The 21,022-nt window shown below is 34.8% G+C and overlaps 1 protein-coding gene, 1 non-coding gene and 1 pseudogene across 2 annotated transcripts in view; 2 read left to right on the forward strand and 1 right to left on the reverse strand.

Moving 5' to 3' along the window:
* The window catches only part of LOC149415217 (estradiol 17-beta-dehydrogenase 2), a 123,633-nt gene that overhangs the window by 98,287 nt on the left and 4,324 nt on the right, over positions 1-21,022 (forward strand). Inside the window, exons 2-3 of the mRNA XM_089642370.1 lie at positions 18,737-19,001; positions 19,509-19,746. Of these exons, the coding sequence (XP_089498496.1) occupies positions 18,822-19,001; positions 19,509-19,746 (418 nt within the window). The 5' untranslated portion in view covers positions 18,737-18,821. The remainder of the gene's footprint in view (positions 1-18,736; positions 19,002-19,508; positions 19,747-21,022) is intronic.
* On the reverse strand, positions 14,495-17,704 carry LOC149415218 (uncharacterized; annotated as a pseudogene).
* On the forward strand, positions 20,189-20,259 carry TRNAG-CCC (transfer RNA glycine (anticodon CCC)). Its single transcript has one exon. It is a non-coding gene; the product is annotated as a tRNA-Gly (tRNA).

The raw sequence follows: 21,022 nt of genomic DNA on the forward strand, positions 1-21,022 counted from the left end.
CTCCAGACGGAAGTTTTTGTAAGTCTCCATATTCAAATTCGGCGGTATGATTTTTTTATGTGACACCTCTCACTAGAGCGCCCCTGTCTTTACACGTTAAATACATAGAAACTATGTCGCCAACCGGTTGGGCAGCGTTATGGGGCGGGTTAAGGTAGGGACTGTAGGAATGAATTTATTAATGCGGGTCTTAAAGAGGCCCGGATTATATTGATAGCTCGTTCCACATGCGAGCCGACTTACGATAAAACGAGTCGGAGAAACGACCCGTTCATATATGTATAGATAACATCAACTTAACTGTTAACGTGTATTCCGCTCGGTCCGTCGAGTATCAAGCACGTGCACGGTGCACCGGGGATCAATGCTGCTAGCTCCTTTTAACAGGCTCTAATAAAATATCTGTAGAATAGACACAGCATACGCACATTTTGTCATACATGATTTTACCGTACATATGCCTCAGGGATCTCATTTCTACAGTATTCAGTCTACTTTCAGCCTTCTTCTGCCAGTTCCATGCCTCACTTCCGTATATTAGGGTAGGTACCAGCACTCCATTGTGGACTGCTAGCTTCGCTTCTTTGGACAGTTTTTTGTTAGCTCCAACCTCGTCCAATCATCCATTAATTACCCATTATAACCAAGAACCCGGCCACCCCTACTAAGTCACGAAGCGTAATCAGGAGAGATGGTAATAGATGCAAGTTCAAAATTTCCCATATAACATTATGCCTTTTGCTGCCATTTTGGATTTTGATGGTCAAAAGGTATCCCTCAACCAGTCTCTTTCGATCCGGCCCGCCACGCAGTAGGTATTTTTTATGGATTTGATTTTTGCGAAAGTTTCGTTTCAATCTAAATACGCATACATTTCTTATAAACAATTCAAGCAACATATATTAGGGTAGGTACCAGCACTCCATTGTGGACTGCTAGCTTCGCTTCCTTGGACAGTTTTTAGTTAGCTCCAACCGCGTCCAATCATCCATTAATTACCCATTATAACCAAGAACCCGGCCTCCCCTACTAAGTCACGAAGCGTAATCAGGAGAGATGGTAAAAGATACAGGTTCAAAATTTCCTACATAACATTATTCCTTTTGCCGCCATTTTGGATTTTTATGGTCGAAAGGTATCCCTCAACCAGTTTATTTCGATCCGGCCCGCCACGCAGTAGATGGGAAAACGCATCCGCCGCCAGGACCTAGACAAACCTCACCCTATGAACCCGTGTACCCCTGCTAAGTTATGATTTTTTTATGGATTTGTTTTTGCGAAATTTTCGTTTCGATCTAAATACGCATACATTTCTTATAAACAATTCAAGCAACACACGTCATTTTGATTTGAAACGGTACCATTTCACAGTCATTTCATGCGATATTCGACTCTAGAGACTAATACTTTGAGTTCAATATCACAAAAGATTACGGAATCACATAAAACCTTGTGATGAACAGTCCACCGATTGCCCCTTGATTGGTTCATTCAGTAAAACCATATATAGGGACACAGATCAACTTTGTCTAATAACTTCTTACCTGGATCAACATACTACGGGAATAGATCAATATATATGAGATCAACATACATAAGTATGCCAATTTGGGTAGATCAACATACTACGGGAATATATCAATATATATGAGATCAACATAAGTATGCCAATTTGGGTAGATCAACATAAATCATGCATCCGATTTCCATACAAATTTTGAAAATTTTACTAACAGTATATCAAATGGTTTTTCTGGCAAACTGGCAACATTGATAAGTATTGTACCACTGTTGTCAATTCATTCAGATGTATTCCATAATAGCCAAGTTATATGGTGTTTAAGGTGGATCAACTTAGTCTAACAACTTCTTACTGGATCAACATAATACGGGAAGAGGACAATATATATATATGGCTCATTTATATATATATATATATATATATATATATATATATATATATATATATATATATATATATATATAAATGAGCCATTAATAGGTAACCATGTAAAATTTTATGTGACATTATTTAATAGTTTTTCAGACTCCACCCTCCCCAAGCCAATGAATCATTTAGTTATTATTGAACCGATAAAGGACATTTTTCTTGATTTAATATTTAATTCTTGAGGGATTTTATTACATAATTTTGGTCCCAGATATGTATACGACTTTTGATGCTTTGCCATATTGCTCCCTGGGACCACGAGATCCTTTCTTTTTGTGATATATTTATGATCAATTTTATCAAGATTTATTTTCTTTATCAAGATTGATTTTATATATATAAATTTTAATTTCCTTGATATTGAGTATTAGCTCACCTATAGATGGCACTAGAGCAGTATATTAGGTTACCCATAGATGGCGTTAGCTTTCGTCTATTGTAGAAACCGAGGGGATAATGCCTGTTAATTAAGCAATATCAGAGCCATTGTAAATCTTCACATTATAAGTCCAAGTGTTTGGTTAAAGCCGGAGTTTCATTTAGTCAGAGAGCTCTTGAGAAACCCAGAAACTCTTTTTATATATTTTTTTATTGTAGAGCCATTGTTGTAAGGTGCTTCAAAATTAAGAACATAATTGCATTACGCTACGAAGACCTTAATTTCTTAGTTTCCTTCAAACGTCCTCGAAGTTTTAATTGAAATATTTTCATATACATTTATGCTTGGATGAATTAAATAGAGGAAGATACGTTACTGCGATAATGTTCGCGGTTTCACTCAACTGAGTCCACCGGACATGCTTTAGCGGGTCGTTCATATAGCTATTTAATCCATTAATTGATTTACGTCCGTTAAAAAGGCTTTTACCATATGTCATTGGTACACGCGTATTCTTTGAATGGTTCTCCTTTTCATAAGCAGTGCTATTTTGTTCGATTAGTATGAACAGGTATAACGCGGTCTTATATTTTAATAATGTCATTGTTATACATGGGTGTTTTAATGCTTTGCTGACATTGCTGCATGGAAATATCCACAGAAGAATTCACCTCCCTTGCAGTGGCGGCTCGAGACTTTAGGGTGTACTAGAATCTAGTACACCCTAAAGTCACGAGCCGCCACTGCTCCCATACCTCCCATGATGAAATCGAAACGACATTGTGCGCTGAAAATAGCTACCTGCATTGATGTGTCGTATCTAGTCTATGGCTGCCTGACTTGGAAGTTCGCAGCAGAACGTTCTTTAAAAAGGTTATATTCTCTAATATTACAGGAATCAACGAGTTTCTAGTCAGACAGACAAATAGTTTGGTGGGTATATATTTATTGTTTAATATAAACAAGCAGGAAAATACACTTTGAGAATTATAGTTTAGATTTATTGATTGATCACTTTGCATTTCGTCTGTCTGTAAATTTGTTTGTGTGTTCCGGGTCCACTCAATCCTGACGCGAAGTCTACTCTGCACAGAACTACAAGTAGGTAATCGGTTGGATGGGCGTGGTTAGTTCCTGGCAGATTGTTCTGCACTGCAAACTGCAACAACAACTGTGGTTCATAAACCTATTCAAAGTGCGCCGTATCTTATATTTTGCTTATAATGTACGCTTTACAGCACTCGATGCGTGTTATAATTTCTTGACTGCACGCAAATGCAGGGATCTGCTTTTCTGATTATAATTTTAGAAATTAAACGGAATAATAAAATAAAAATTCAAGATTGTGGTAGATAGACTACATTATACTAAAATGGATTCACTGTGAGATAAACCTATTTATTTATTTCTTTCTTTATTTATTGGATGATTTGTATGGCGCCGCTTTTGTGAGATATCACCTCAGGGGCGCTTTACAGTTAATGCAGATATTACAGAAAAAATATAAATATTACAAATTGAAATTGAAATTAAGTTTAATAAAATGAAGTACAGAAACAGGTGACACGAAGATGGAGAATCTGCTGCAAGAATCCTAAGTGGTGAGGAAACTGGACCAGCTGCTGCAGCGAGAGAGTACACCGCGTCCACCAACAGTGCCAGCACGAGGCTAGTCATCCGTCCAGGTATGTGTCTGCTGCTAATAAAGCGCTGTCACAGTATCCTCACATAGATAACAAACCTTGGCAGCACCGCTGTGACGTTCGGCAAGTCCATCTCCTTGTACACTTGTTCCTGGTGATTATGTTAGTGGTGCAATGTGCCCGCAATAAAAGGCAGCGGACGGGATAATAAATTACCCTTGGCACTTGTTAGGGTTTTCAGAGTTTCCAATAATTCCATTGAAAACATCTGGCGTACCTACAGTTACCGATTCTCGTCCCAAGTTCAACTTCAGCGAATTTAATATTTTTTAGCACAATTTTCGATTATTAATTTTTAAAACACTGCACTCTAATCACATTACTATAAAGTTCTGATTACTAATTGGTAAGTTAATTTAAAATGTTGATTCACTGATTTTTAAAATAATTTCAAAGGGATATTGCCTCGTTTCCCTTGAAAATACTAACAAAAAAACACAAAGCGGTTGGAAGACGGCATGACGCGTCCAGCTGCCACAAAGGGCGCTAACCAAAGATATTAGAAGAACGAGATGTGCTATGAGCAGTTGATACTGTGTGGAATTGTTTTGCCCAGTGTCGCCGGTTTTGTTCACCAATACTACTGTATCCGCACTAATACACAGAACAGATTTCTGTGCGTACACGTCCCGATAGTATTCAAAGTACCCTAATTAGGTAGTACTCCGCCTACGGTCCGGCGGCCAACATAGCATATCTCGTTCTTCTAATATCTTGGCGCTAACTAACCTAATAACTGTTTTAAATATTTTTCACATGGAGACTAATATTTTCTCGTTTTGGTCCTTCGTTAGAAAGCTACAATTAGAGGCGCTACTGCCTACTAATATCTCGTCGAAACTTGTTCCACTGTTAGGTAGGCGACACATTACGCTATACGCATCATTGCTTAGCGTATTTCAGCATGCTGAAATGCCACGAAAATATAACTCGCTTATAGCGTGGTCTGTCACAGGCTTTAGAACGCGATAAGCGGTAAGCGTTGACCGGATTCGGTAGTTTTAGTTGTGTTTAGTGTTGGGAGAGTTGGAGGTAAAAAAGCGGAACCTATGTTTTCGCTTCATGTCTCATCTAAATACAGGGTGTCCGTGGGTAAAGTGCGCTAACTTCTGGGATTGATTCTAGATACTTTTAGAAGAAAAAAAGATTTATTACTTTTTTTATAAATTCTATGGTTTTAATTTTGTTTTTAGTTTAAAAAAAGACGAATTGTTTCTGTGGGAAATAAATATCTTCAAAAAAATTTTTTTTTGAAAATTGAAATTTCGAAAAAGTCATTTTTCTTTATTACTTCTACCATCATGTAGAATCACCTTCCGAAGTTAGCGCACTTACCCCCGGACACCCTGTATAATAAATCAATGGCTCTAGCGTAGTTTTCCTGTCACGTGAATTCATGTAAGAGAAACAGAAACACATGGATCGAAAAAGCAAGAAATTCTAAAAAAAAAATGTCTGAATAAACAAGTGCTATTTTTCCATCCTTTACTATTTATTATTACCTAGGTAACCAAAAAATCTTAAAGCATTTTGAATATTCCTTATATCTATCTATATTATTATTAATTTTTAGGTTTAATATATTCACGTAAAGCAGGTACCTACCTACCTATTATTTGATATTTTAACAGAAAATTATTTTATAAAATGTAATATTTTTTAAATTGGAACTCATTTGTCAAGAACTCAGACTATCCCGTGATTTTTCATGTGTCTGCGGTAGTGTAGTTTCTAAATTTCTGTATAAATGAATTATTCTCATTACAAATCACATTGTTTGGGAAACCAAAATAACATCGCGATGAATATAAGTAATTTGCTCAATCTAATGAATTCCAATGTCAGTAATAGACACTTTATGTGAATTGATACTGAAATAGCCTCGATTTATCGCAATTATAATAAATGTGTACTTCTGATAAAACGCAATACTTTCTGACAACATCAATTTACAGATGTACAAGCTTGTTAGTGCAGGCAATATCGGATGATTAAGCTAAGAATAAGATTAAGCAATTGTAGAGCGGATGCTGTATAGAGAATATAATAGGTATGGTGCGAAGGTGATTGGTAGACGAAGGCGTGGACGACATGGCACGATCAAGTGAATCAAATACTTGAATCGGGACTTGTCAAGTGTCAGAATAATAGAATGATGAGGTTTGTCATCCTCACATACGAGTTACAGACGGCATGCTAAATTGTCGAGAACCAGGTGCCGTAGCAGGGGTGCCCTGGTTCGTGGGGTTGAGGTTTGTTTAGGTCTTGGCGGCGGATCCGTTTGCCCACCTACTGCGTGGTGGGCCGGATCGGGAGAGTCTGGTTTAGGAAGACCTTTTGACCTCTCAAGCCGGACTCTGTCGGCCATCGCGCTGCACCGCAATGGGAAAGATTGATTCAAACTTCTGTCACACCTGAACACATTAACTCCCATATTCCTACCCACCCCTCATACCCTTTTCCTTCCCAGAACTTTCTCTCCTTTCTTTTCCTAAAAATACCCTCCACACAGCATCCCCAAAGATGTCTGGAGCTAATGTAAAAAAAAAATCACATTTTTATTGAATGCACTTCCAGTTTTCTTATTTATTCTATGGTTATCGACCTTTATGTATACAGATTTCCAATTTCAAAAATACTTGTTTTCAGTATCGATAACATGTAAACTGATTTTCAACTTTGAGAAATCGAATTTCATTAATATTTGTTAATTTCTACTTAATTAAAAGCCCATATCAGGGTAATCAAAACTTAAGTACACAACTGAAATACGAATCAATTAAAGATTCTGAAATAATTATGGACAATGCACATTTGCGGAGATTTATGACTCGTTGCGGCAACGTTTAGCCGCCATTCTTGCGACTACCCACCAACCATTACGCTATGTAGGCTCTAGTTGTATGCAATTTGTTGCAGCAAGGCGCAGACACACTTTGTTGCATCTTGCGTCAAACTGGCTCCAGGAATGCACTCAGACGTGTCATACTTTAAACGCAACTGCACTCGTTACGGTTTTAGATTCTTACAGTCTTATCAGGGGCGTATTTAAACGTTTAGGCTCCTACTCATCCTAACCTAACTAAACAGTTAAAAAGAATAGTTGATGAACGCCACTCTCCCGAACCGAAAAGATAAACCCACAGAACTGTGCCACGGGTAAATCCATGTACCCAATATAAGCTCTATTTTTCCTTACTTCTGGTTTAATATTTATAGAAATAATAGTCTTATTTTTATTTATTTATTAAGGAAACAAACAGTCGTTCATTTCAGCATGAGCAATAATTATTCATTTGTTCTAGTCCAATTTTTAGAATTTTTAGACCATTATGCCAGGCACATACCCTTGTTATGGTGGTCAATTATACATAAAGTATATTCAAATAACTTAAAAGAATATATCAAGTATTAGATATAGAAGAATTTAAAAGAAATACAGGAAGTATAGAATATAAAAAATAAGGAGTATAGAATTTAAAAGATTATAAGTATAACATTTAAAAAAATCAATGTAAGTACATACTAATAAGAAAAATATAAACTTATGATATTTTATAAGCGAGTTACAGTATTTAGATAAAGTACATTAAAATAATATAATATCAAATATGAAATATAGAATAGTTAAAAAGGTGTATATAATATAAAAAAAAAACAAAGAATGCAGAATTTGAAAGAATATAAGAAGTATATTACCAGGTAAGCAATAAAGAATGATAAACTGATGCTATTTTGTATGTGCGAGCTACAGTGTTTGTATAAAGTACATTAAAATAATTTAAAGAGAATATATTATCATGTATAAAATATAAATAATATAAGAATATTAAATCAGGAAATATTGAATCAGAAGTAAGTGTTTAAGTGTACAAGCTTTTAAGTATTAATGCAATAATACTCCTACGCCAATTCAGAAATCTGTTAAATCCGCCCCTGTCACTTATACAATTTGTCGTCACGGAGTTCCATTTTAGGTTCGCTAACAAATCGAATTGATTGAACGTAATTTTACTTTGTGTTGCATGAATTGATGGGAAAATTGCACAAGTCCGCTCTACCAGTTTTCACTCCAAAAATTATTGATAAATTGTCTTCTTAGGACGGGGGTTTATAGAAAAATCAACCCGTTTTTATTAATAGATGTATTTTTTCTGATTTGACTAAGGATTGAACCTTTTTCCCCGGGGACTGCCGTGAACTTTTAAAAATTTTTTTTTTTGGTTTTACTGAGGATTGAACCATCCTCCCCAGGAACTGGAGTCAACAATGCTAACAATGTAATATAATAATACAATGTCATCCAATTTCAGAAAAATGCATGTGTGCGCATGAGTGCCACCAAAAGATGATAGAATGCATTGTCATCGACAAAGAGTCTACCTGCAGAGTTTCAGCTCAATCGGATGTCAGGAAGTGGGTTAATTTCCACTTCATTCATTCATTCAAACAAGAAAACAAAATCTAAATTCAAATAGATTCTTAAAATATAATAAATAACAAAAACAATAAATCATTAAATTAATTTGAACCAGTCCCAGTGATCAGGGACTCGCCAATTTCATTATATTGGTTAATTTATCATTTATATGTTTACCTGTTTTTGGAGATAGTTTAATAGTCAAACAATAAACATTTTTCCGTTGACTCGACATATTTACGTAAAACAATAATTGAAATACGCCGAATAGACAATTCAATTGTTGCTTCCGGTCAATAATTGTCGTTTGCCTAACGAACAATCATTTACACAGCGCTATGACTAAATATTGAAATATGAATTGAGAAATAAGATGTTGAAGGTCGTTTAAATATACTTAACGTCCTCTCGGACAAATAGTTATCGTAAACAAGATAACAACATAATTAATCGAAACCTTTAAGTAGGAACTTCTATGTAGGTAGGTAGGTAACCCACCCTATTGGTATTTCAGAGAATAAGATACTCAGTAGTATTGCAGTATCGCCTAGGTGTAAGGGCCACATTTCAGATATGAAACGTCGCTTGAAATGGCTTTAGCCGTGTTTGATGACTAAATCTGGATATCCAGGTACTGCCCCACATTCCTCTTCCCATGTCCTTCCTCACCTCAATACCTTCAGCCTCCAAATTACCCATTGGGGATGCCATCGCTCCAGGCGGTTGCGAATCTTGTGCGTTATTTAAACATAAAATAAAATTGAAGTGTATTGTTAACTCCACACAGGAGTAAAGTTAGATTTCTCTCAGGGCGTATGTCATCTTTGACGATGCTGTGAGGGGGTATTTTTGGTTTTTCTCCCTACTGTGCAAAAAGGATCAATGTCGTTAGTTTTTCAGAGCACCTTCCATAGAAACATCGGTAGAATAAAAACAGCATTAGCACATCTAAAAATAGCCAAGCGGAATCTATCAATCATTTTGATTTTTGCAGAGCCTAATATTTTTATTTTGTTGTTATTTAGGTTATCCGTGCGATTTTTATAGGTCAGAAACATTTATAAACGTAGGTACTACAACTGTAGGTAGGTACTATTATAGTACCTGCGAGTACTCCGTGTGTATTATTATTATACTTGTCCATCTATCATCAGTGTTGCCCTCTTAAAAAAATTGTTTTCCCCGTTTGGGTACTGTTATTATATGGCATCATTTAGAAAATATTTTACATATTCTCCAAAAATTACATTACAACACTTATTTTGAGTCAGGTTTGAATTTGAAGTCTAACGGTTTAAACAATCTTTAAAATTGTATTTTTTTATGATTTGCATAGCGGGATTTTTTACTTACATGGTGAAAAGTTGAGGTTATTCGGCCTCAAAAAATGTTAAAGCCTCGACTAAGTACCTACTTACCCAAGTAAACTGCTTTGTTCTTAGTGTTCTGTGTTGTGCGAAAAGCCGGCCGTGAAATTGAACATTTTACACGAAGCGTGAATTTCGAACGTAAATATTATTATAAGTCAATCGTACCCATGAAAATAACATCAGAATTAGTAATGCTAGGCGGTCTAGATTTTGTCAGATCCCTCTAAAATTGTTCAGTATCTACACATTCATTATTCATCGATTAGCTCCTTAAATGAATAATTATAATGAAACTGGTTAGGTGCCAAAAACAATAATATTATTGGATATAAGTAGGTACGTTCCTACCTGGACTATGCCTGGAATCACCTGTAACAATAAGCTCGGCAAATAATAAAAATTACTTCAAAATTTATTTTATTAATTACTTATTTCTTTAATTTTTTTTAAATGACTTGGTGGATATAAACTTGTATTTAATATAATTTGTTTTAAATGAGAAAGAAAAATCAGAAACCAGTGTTGGTGATGCAGATGGCATAAAAATAATAATATAAGTTCTTAGTACATAATTTACAAGTGAACAATGAGAACATTATAAATATACCTATATGCAATCGCTCCTAAATAATGATATTATGCTACATAAAAAATATCATATCTTCTATACACAGGTAAACTTGTTGATATTTAAGGTGAATATATTTCCATGTTATACCTATGCAAGCGAGATATAGTTGCGCGTAAATGGTAATTAGTCCCGGAAATATTGTTGTAGAATAATATGTTTTGCCTGGTTACTCGATTTGGTACTTTAAATCGATGAGGTTCAGGAGTTCACAAGTCTATTTCGGCGCGAATAATTTTAAACAACAAAAGTTAAGTCACTAATTTTTCTTTTTATTTTCTATGGAATGCATTTAAAGTGTATTTGGTAAGAATATATAGTTTATGTGTTGAATATAAATGTGCAATTTGAAGTTAATAAATAGTAAAAATTTGTGCTGCACGCGTTCAATATTTCTTATAATAATGAATAACCCTGATTGGTCCGTGTGCCCGAGCGAAGCACAATTTTTCCTTACTTCTGGTGAAATTTAAAAATTCTTTCTAGATCAGAAAATCAATTTCATTTGCCTTTCAAGGGCTCAATAGTCGAAAGTCCAAAGGTATGGTGCAGTTAAATTATTGACGACGTGAGTTTTCTTTCAAATCAGTACGTTTAATTAAAACTTTATAGGATAGGGTTGTATGTTTAACGTATGAAAAACGGTACGAGTATTCCTAATTCCGGGCTGACATCTGTTCTTACATGCAAATTTGTCACAAATGGTAATTTTCACGCAAAGTAAACGGATTACTTCACAAAGTTCACGAACAATTAAAAAAACTAATGACAAAATGAAAACCTTTGTAGTAAAGTTAATGGTGGTACATTTTAATTTTTGTTAATGGTGGTACATTTTAATGAGTCGCACTATATAACACCCGTAGCCACTCTAGCAGAACCAACTGAAGACAACAAACAAATCAGCATCATGTGATAAAAATGTCTCACTCAACTTTTGGTTCAATGTCAAATTCTTGACAAAAGCAACGAAGCAGATAAATAATAACAAAACCGTAGATTTAGTCATCGAATCAACGTTTACTTGCAATTAGTTCACAATATATAATGTTCATTCGTTCTTTGTTGGTATCTCCCTTAATGTTAACTGTAAGCCTGTCCAAAACGTTTGCCAAAGAAAAAGAAAAAGTCTGCCGAAACGTATAAGATAAATATGTGTAAATAATGTGTGTACAAAGCGAGCATTTGGTCAAAAAACAATATACAGTGTTCATTTTGTAGTACCTATCTCAGCTTTTCTCTCTCACTCTTGGGAGGAAAGTACATTCGCCCTAAAAACAAATTTCAAGCTAAAATAAAACGCAATGAGATTACGTCAAACAATGATGACGACAATTTTATTTGCTGGTTTTCACTCACTTGTAATAGATTCCACAAATATATTTTTCACTTCCTTAAAAATAGTAATATTACAGAAGTAGCGGGCATTTTTTATGGCACCGAAAGAACTTACAAAAGCATTTCACGTACCTACTTTTTAAAAACAGTCATTAGTTTACATTTTGTTTCTTACACAAATACAAATTTGCAAAATAACTATACAGGGTGCTAAGTAAAGTACCTTTTTCCTGACGTTATAATATAAAATAAAAAATGTAAATAAACTTTTTGTCTCCGGTGACTTTGTAGATGTTTTTTTACAAGAAACATAGAAAATCAATAGGAATTGGACAGCTAGGGTCGATTGTAAAGGGTTGGGCATTTACTCGGCCGAGTGACCAATGCCATATGGAAGATTTTTTTTTAATTTGAAAAAGTCACCGGAGACCAAAATGTCATTGACAGTTTTTACTCAAAATAATATCAGGAATCACTGCTTAAAGTAAGACGAGTACGTCCCTTAACACCAGTGGCGGATTAACCCTAAGGCAAAGTAGGCACGTGCCTAGGGGCGCCAGTTACAAAGGGGCGCCGGCGGGCGCCCCTAGAATTAAAAAAAAAAATATATAAACTTAATTTTGTAAGTAAGTATGCACCTGCTTACACAATATAAAAGATTATTTACTTCTGTAGAGATGCAGAGCTTCCAAAGCATACTCGCCTTCTTGATTATTCCTCCATGCCTCCATCGCATGATTTTTTAATAGAAGACCGCTCGCTCGTGGATTCGTTCGCGGGCGTTGCTAGATTGCAGGGCAAAGGGCGCAGCGGGGGCAGGGGATAAGCGGCCGGCACCGGACTTCCGAACGGATGACGGGGTGACAGTCACACTCATCACTTTCAGCTTGGATGTCGCCGGTTACGCGCGCTTCTATTGATTACGTACTCGCAGCGGTATTTGTGTGAATTAATTAGTACATTGCGTTTTAGTTCATTACCCAAATAATGAGTGAATTGAAGAAGAAACCTAGTGGTGCAGCTTATAAAAGGAAGGCTAAGGAAAAAGAAGAAAAAAATCAAAATATTATAAAGCATACGAAACATATTGAGACATTTTTTTCTAAATTAAAAAGTGATGATTCGGAATTTTCTAACGCAATTCACAGTGCGTCTTCTACCGAGTCTATTCAATGTGAAATTCCTACTAGTTCTAAACAACACGATTTGTCCATGCTGCCTACTCCGTCAGCCGTAGAAGTTGTGAGGCAGTCGCAAAATAGACTGTTTATCGTGGGATGTGACCCAGTCAAGTGGGATATCAATAACGAAACACAAGAATACATTGCAATTAATGGATTTAATCAAAATCAAAATGCAGATTTTTCATTGAGTAAGAGAATATATGAAGATAAAATCTCACGTTTTTTAACAAAAACAATGTTTGAAAGAAAGTTGTTAAATAGAGAAAAACTTCCAAGGAAATGGCTTATTTACTCTCCAAGCACAGGTAAAGTTTATTGTGGACCTTGTTTATTATTCGGTGGTGGAACTAGTTTTGGAAAACAAGATGTTGGTTTTAATGATTGAAAGAACGCATCGAATAGATTAGAAAGCCACGAAAACTCATGTGAACATAAAACATGTATTTTGAGCTTGCAACGTAGATCTAACATTGACGGTCGTGTCGATCATGAGCTCGCCGCTCAATTTCTAGAAGAGATGACTTATTGGCGTGAAGTTTTAAAACGAGTGGTTGCCACTGTAAAATCTTTAGCATCGCGTGGTTTACCTTTTAGAGGACATGACGAAAAACTTGGCTCTCTTCATAACGGAAATTACTTAATGACGCTGGAACTCATAGCGGAGTTTGATCCGTTTTTAAGTAAACATATTGCTCAATATGGCGGCAAGGGAAAGGGATATACCAATTACTTAAGTTCTACAACGTGTGACGAATTTATTGAATTGATGGCAAACAAAATATTAACACAAATAAAACATGAAATCAAGATACCAAAATATTATTCAATAATAGTGGATTCAACACCAGATATTTCCCACATTGACCAATTAACTTTCGTGATCCGATACATTCAAACCGACGGTACGCCCGTTGAACGTTTTCTTAAGTTTATCGCAAATGTCGGTCACAAATCACAAGACATAGCAAATGCTATTATTAAAACATTGGACATGATTGAAATTAATATATTAGACTGTAGAGGCCAGTCGTATGATAATGCCGCAAATATGTCAGGCATTTACAATGGATTACAGGCCAAAATAAAAGAACTATGTCCCCTAGCAGAATATATACCCTGCTCTGCACATTCGCTTAACCTAGTGGGTGAATGTGCCGCTGAATGCGCTCAAGAAGCTTGTTGGTTCTTTGGTCTCCTTCAAGAAATCTACACATTTTTTACAGCTTCAACTCAAAGATGGCAAACTCTACAAGCACAAATAATCCTAGGTAATGATAAAAAAATAAAACTACTGTCAAAAATCCATCTGACACACGCTGGTCAGCTCGAGCAGATGCTTGCAAAAGTTTGAAAGAGTCATTTCCAGAAATTTGCAATGCTTTAATTGCTATCGAGAGCAATACAGAGGAAAAACGTTCTGTTGTTTGTGAAGCTAAAGACATAAGATTGAAATTAGAACGACTAGAAACTGCTTTCATGATCGTGTTTTGGGGTTTTATTTTAGTTCACATGAATAAAACCAATAAAAAATTACAGTCCGTTGATATTGATATTTGTACAGTTATTCAAATGTATGACAGTCTGATTCTAATAATTTCTTCAGAAAGGGAAAATTTTAATAAATATGAAGAGCAAGCCTTAGAATTCGCATTAGTCAGAGAATATGAAAAGGACATCAAGAGGATACGGAAGAGAAAACTCACAGCAGATGAATCTGCCGAAGATATTACTTTTTCATTATCTGGTCGGGAAACATTTAGAGTGACAGTATATTTAGTAATTATAGACAGACTTGTCGTTGAACTTCAAAAGAGACGAGAAGCGTACAGCAATTTTTATACCAAATTTTCGTTTTTAAGCAATTTGGTCAATTTGAACACCGAAGAAGTTCAAAATAGTGCTAGTATGTTAGTAACAATATATTCTAGTGATTTAGAAAAGTGCTTTGTTGATGAATGTATCCATCTACGTTCTTATTTAAGAACGATAGCTCGAGATGGAGATCTGCCCCGAACAACCAAAGCGATTTTACAGGTTCTAAGAAAAAAAGAACTTGAAACAATTTATCCAAACATTGACATAGCCTTAAAAATGTGCGTATCGACGGCAGTCAGCAATTGCAGTGGCGAGCGGAGTTTTTCCTGTCTAAAGAGAGTGAAAAATTATCTTCGCTCAACCATGACAGACAGGAGATTAAATTCGTTAGCCATACTTAACATTGAATCCAAATTACTGCTCTCTTTAAACTATGACGATGTTATTGACAACTTCGCAAAACAAAAATGTAGACGCAGAGATGTTTAATTTTTTTTGTGATTAGTATATACCAATTTTTAAATTTAATTCCCGTAATTAACCTGCTTGAAATTTAAATGCAAATGCATATTTAACTTGTGACCAACCTTTGTTTCCGTATGTTTCACAAAAAAATGTTTTCCATATTGCTCATCGTGCGTTTAATGTACATTTTATTAACATACGAGTGTACCAATCTAGGCACTGTTTTTCAAGTAAATACTTTAAAACCTCAATTTTTTCTGTCTCCTTTAATTTCTCGAAACGTGTACATTCATTCTCAAAATCATAAATTTGATGTACACATCACTGGTATTATAAGTAAGTCAGGCAGTGCCTTAGTGGGTTTTCATTTCTTGTTTTCTTATTATGTTATTACATACAATTTGTTATTTTATATTATGTTATTATATACTATTTTCTATTATACATTATATGTACAAAGAAATGTGAATAAGTAAGGTTAAAAAAATATATACATATAAATACATATTAAAGTTCCTAATAGACATACCTAATTTAAGGAGTCAAAATATATTCCATATTGAAATAATTAATAACAATATTGCATACTTCAATCCACTGTCTCGAATGTGTCGTCTGTACAACACAGTTGAATGCGACCTTATAAATATATTCGCAAACAGTCTCGCACATTTTAAAAAACAAATTAACAATCTTCTACCATAATATGTCATGGAGAACAGTTATAATTTGTTAATAACAGTTATTAGCTTTATTATTCTCCTTTTTTTCTTCCTCATCTTTCTCTGTACACTCACTATATTTTATATTTCATGTTTTATATTCGTGTTTTATATTCATGTTTTATATTTCTTTTTGATTATTATTATTTCTGTTTTTTCTCACTACTAGCATCTTCGCCTAGTAACAACTGAACCTTGTTTACGAATGCTGTGAACATTTTTAATTGGAGTGTTAATATCTGTGCACATTCCCACGCAATAATATTAATGTAATAATTTAATAAGTTAACACTCTGTAAGTGTTTCAAACAATAAATAAATAAATAAATCATTGATCCATTGGTTAACACTTGATGTTTTTCCTGAAAACTTTTCGAGTAAAAATCTTTCTGCTGTTTTTCCTAGATTTTTATTTTCACCACCCTTACTATTATTATTTTCAGAAAGTCTCGTATCATGTTTAATTTCGTCCAGGTATTGTTGACCAAATTGTAAATTCCCACCTTCATCTAAGTAAATTTTCCTCAAATTCAGTTAAAATTAAAACTTAAAGTTAAAACTCAAAAGTTAAGGTAATTCCTATATTTTTTTTACATTAACCCAACACAAGAGGCTCTGAGGAAAATAATTTCCCTCAGGGCCTCTGTCATTTTTGAAGATGCTGTGTGGAGGGTCTTTTTGAGGAGAGGAAGGAGTGAACGTGGGTCTTGAAGAGACCCATGTTGTAGGAAGGAGGAAACACAGAGCCCGGCAAATCGTTCCACAGCCGAGCTGTTGAACACAATAACGAGTCGTAGAAGCAACCCGTTTGACATTTGTCACATGACAAATGTCAACCGTGTACATATGTTGGGCGCGCGTTTGGTGTGTTTCCCGACTATGCACCGGTGCCGAGGGGATCAATGATGCTAGTTCCTTGGAGCATCTTCCATTGAAATACCGGTTAATAAATATTTTCCGTGTTTGATGTTTTTTCTTTAGAGAATTCTGAATTTTAGTAAAAACGTCCGTAGTTGTTATGGCGGTGTGTTTTCTTGCAAGTTTCAAATCATCAGGAATATCAAATAAATGTTCATCGGGTGACTCGATTGAAGTTATGCAGTTCACACCGGTTTTTCCACCCAATGCTGCTAACACTGTAAATGTGAATCGTAACTTTTCCATTTTTCTTCACTAAAAATATCGTTTTATAAGACAAATAAAACAATGCGTTGCTCTGAAGTACAAAGAAACGACATTTAAAGTTTATTTGTCGTCCTTTTTTATATTAAAAAATTACATTATTTTTATTAGTCACTCAGTCAGCCACATAGCGAGTACACAATGCTGTTCATAAATAAATGCTGTTTAAGTGTAACCAAGACAACACATAAGTGACATTTGAAAAGTGCATAAAATAAAATTCGTAATTTAAACAAAAAGGGATCCTAGGCATTTCTAGGTAGGTACTTATTAGTGAGTACTTATTCCTTTACATAAATAATTGATCATTTAAATTTTTTATGTTTTATTAATTATCCCTATTAATATTATAACTGCGAAAGTGTATATGTGTGTGTTTGTATAGGTATATGTTACTTCTTCATGCAAAAAAACTACTGAACCGATTGTGATGAAACTTGGTATGTAAAAAAAAGATAGCTGGCAGTGTTGCCAACGAGGGCGATATATCGCCATTTAGGCTACTCAGAACGAGAATCGGCGCTGAAAAAATCTAAAAGGCGACTGGTCGGGCTACTTCAGAGTCAAGTTAAAAACATAATTTTCACGTAAAAACATCAATTTTATACAATTCTCTAGCCACCCCCCCCCCCCCCATGAATTTTTTTTCGGGACAAATTTTATTTTCTTGAAATTCTCTAGCCACCCCCCCCCCCCCTCCCACGAAATTTTTATTTTCACGTAAAACCCACCTAACTACAAATTCGGCTACTTTAGGTACTTGTTAAAATTTATAATATGTGGTCGCTAGAGGGGCGCCGATGAGGTGCTTGCCTAGGGCGCTCTCAACAGTTAATCCGCCTCTGCTTAACACCCTATATAGAACCTTAAAACCCTGTATAGAACCGTAAAATGCTCGCCAGTTTATCAACATGTTTTTCCCATGGATAAAGTTATGTAACGGATATCAACAACTTTTTAAGGTTAAACGCAACGCTCGTTGTATTCTACGTGTTCACAGATGGCGTTAATGAATTAATTTTGTTCAAATACGCTTTTGCAAGGTATTGCTTCACAATATTAAGACAAATAATTTGTTTGCGCCCGTATATACGCAATATGAATATGAATCAATAGTTTGTTCGTTTAAAGACTTAATTCTTTCGAGAAAGGCACACAAATACAATATTTTACCAATGATTCAATCCAATATTGGAAAATATTGTATTTGTGTGCCTTTCTCGAAAGAGTTAAGTCTTTAAACCAACAAAACTATTGATTCATATTCATATTGCGCATATGAGGGCGCAAACAAATAATTTGTCTTAATACTCTAAAGCAATACCTTGCAAAAGCGTATTTAAACAAAATTAATTAATTAACGCCATCTGTGAACACGTAGAATACAACGAGCGTTGCGTTTAACCACTCTGAAATCGTCCCACAATCTAATTGTAAATTTTAGTTAATTTTAATCAAATTAGTATGATTGCATCGTATAATTGTTTAAAATCCTTTTTTATAAAACATGTTTTATTCTGTTTATAGGTATTTGCACTGTAAATAAATAAATAATATTATTTATTTACATTTGTTCCAGATATCAAAGCCTTGCTGACATCTATCAGCACCCGCCAAAAGCTCACTCGCTTTGATGTTTTGAGCTTGGAAACCACTTACAAAAGATGGACGCATCAACGGGGCTGATGCTAGCCCTGCAGCTGGTGGCTTTGTGCTCCATTGCGGGCGCCCTTTTGTTGTACTTGCTGTGCAAAGTTCGCGCTGGAGGCTCATCAAGGGGACCCCAACCTGGACAAACCAAATCCGTGCTAGTTACCTCGGCCGACACAGCATTGGGACTACAGGTATTTTTTTTCACTTTGGTATACATGCCAAAAACTTATCCTAAATACTATATACTCACTCTAAAAATTATAAAATAAAACTGTTTAAACTTTACGCTACAATAATATTTTGACGGCGCATTTTAAAAGCTCTGATAATACTTTTTGTAATTCCACTAGATGGCGCTAATGTAGTTTTGCATCCAAGATGGCATCGATTGGTGATGTGATAGTGATGGCACGGGAAAAAATCGTTTCATAAATTATTACTTAAAACGTTTTTAACCAAAAATGTAGAAATTTCAAAATAATTACTAAGTAATTGCATTTCCATCAATCTATCAATAAACATTTCAACTAATCAATATTTCAAAAAATGAAGATGGGATGGATAGATTCGTTAGTTTACGGAAAATTTTATTTAAAATAAAATTCTAGTTGATTGTGTGAACAACCTTTTCTGCTTTTTCATTTGATTTTTTCCCCGTAAAGCTTTTACGAACAAAAATGTTTTATGTATTTATTCAGATTGCAATCCATCTTGCTGAGCGCGGTTACAGGGTGTTCGCTGGCATGAGATCAGGTGAAGAGTCTCTGTCATGGAGACTGGCCAAGGGCTGGTCCTCCAGGAGGGCGGAGCAAGATCTGGAAGGAGACGAGGTGGCGATGGGTCAGTTGTTACCCCTCGCACTGGATGTAACCAGGGAGGATATTCTGCACGAAGCAGCGCAGACACTCACATCACGACTACCTGCTGGAGAGAATGGTAAATAATTTGTTTTTATACTTGTGAATATTTTGTAGAAAGCGTTTCGAGTTAATAAAATATGTTCAGCTAAATATAATTACGTACATGTTTGAAAATCTGATTTTCTAATGTTATTTTTATTTTAGTAAGCGGCAATATTTAGGTATAAATTATTAACTTCTACGTATGTGTGAGCCTAAAATCGTCGATTTAAAATAACAAAAAATAGTCGTTTTTTATTTCGATATTTTTCGCTGTTGCCCCCATCCCTACGGTGCCTTACCTTGTAAGGACAAAATATGCGAATGTAGACAAAACGTGCTTTGTGACAATTGAAATATAATTTTAGTTCAAGATAATATTGAATTAGAAGATTAGTAAGCTTTATTCGCGTTTTATCGCTTCAAAATTCACGTCCAAATACGGTATTTGTTACAATAATTTGTCACTTGCCACGTGAGCACTGCTGGTGTAGTGGTATCATGCAAGATTCCCATTCTTGCGACCCGGGTTCGATTCCCGGGCAGTGCACTTTACTTTTGTTTTTTTTTGTTAATTTTTTAAAATTCATTTTTAATTTGATATTTCATAAAAAAAATTCTTTGCTTTTTTGATACGAGCTTATTTCAGAAAATATTAAAATCTCTTTTTATAGTTCGTGTGTTCAATTTAGGTTTATTACAACATAAAAAAATAAAATTTAATAAATGCACAGATTTTAGTTGGGTTTTATTGTGATAGCTGTTTCGGTGTTCACAGTCATTTTTATATCATGGTTAGGTCAAATTATGTAGATTTACTTTAGGTTAGCAGTAGGTATTATGAATTTACTTATCAGGATGTCGTTTGTGTTATAATAATTTTTGCTAAAATTTTAGATTATTTACAAACCGAATAAAAATAGTTCAACTGGCTCCATGCATGCCTCCTTAAGGTTAAACGCAACGCTCGTTGTATTCTACGTGTTCACAGATGGCGTTAATTAATTAATTTTGTTTAAATACGCTTTTGCAAGGTATTGCTTTACAATATTAAGACAAATCATTTGTTTGCGCCCGTATATACGCAATATGAATATGAATCAATAGTTTTGTTCGTTTAAAGACGTAATTCTTTCGAGAAAAGCACACAAATACAATATTTTACCAATGATTCAATCCAATATTGTATTTGTATGCTTTTCTCGATAGAATTGAGTTTTTATATGGACAAAACTATTTATTCATATTCATATTGCGTATATGAGGGCGCAAACAAATAATTTGTCTTAATACTGTAAAGCAATACCTTGCAA

Source organism: Hesperophylax consimilis, chromosome 18 (genome assembly GCF_061612785.1).
Source record: "Hesperophylax consimilis isolate HC1 chromosome 18, BYU_Hcon_1.0, whole genome shotgun sequence".
Classification (NCBI taxonomy): domain Eukaryota; kingdom Metazoa; phylum Arthropoda; class Insecta; order Trichoptera; family Limnephilidae; genus Hesperophylax; species Hesperophylax consimilis.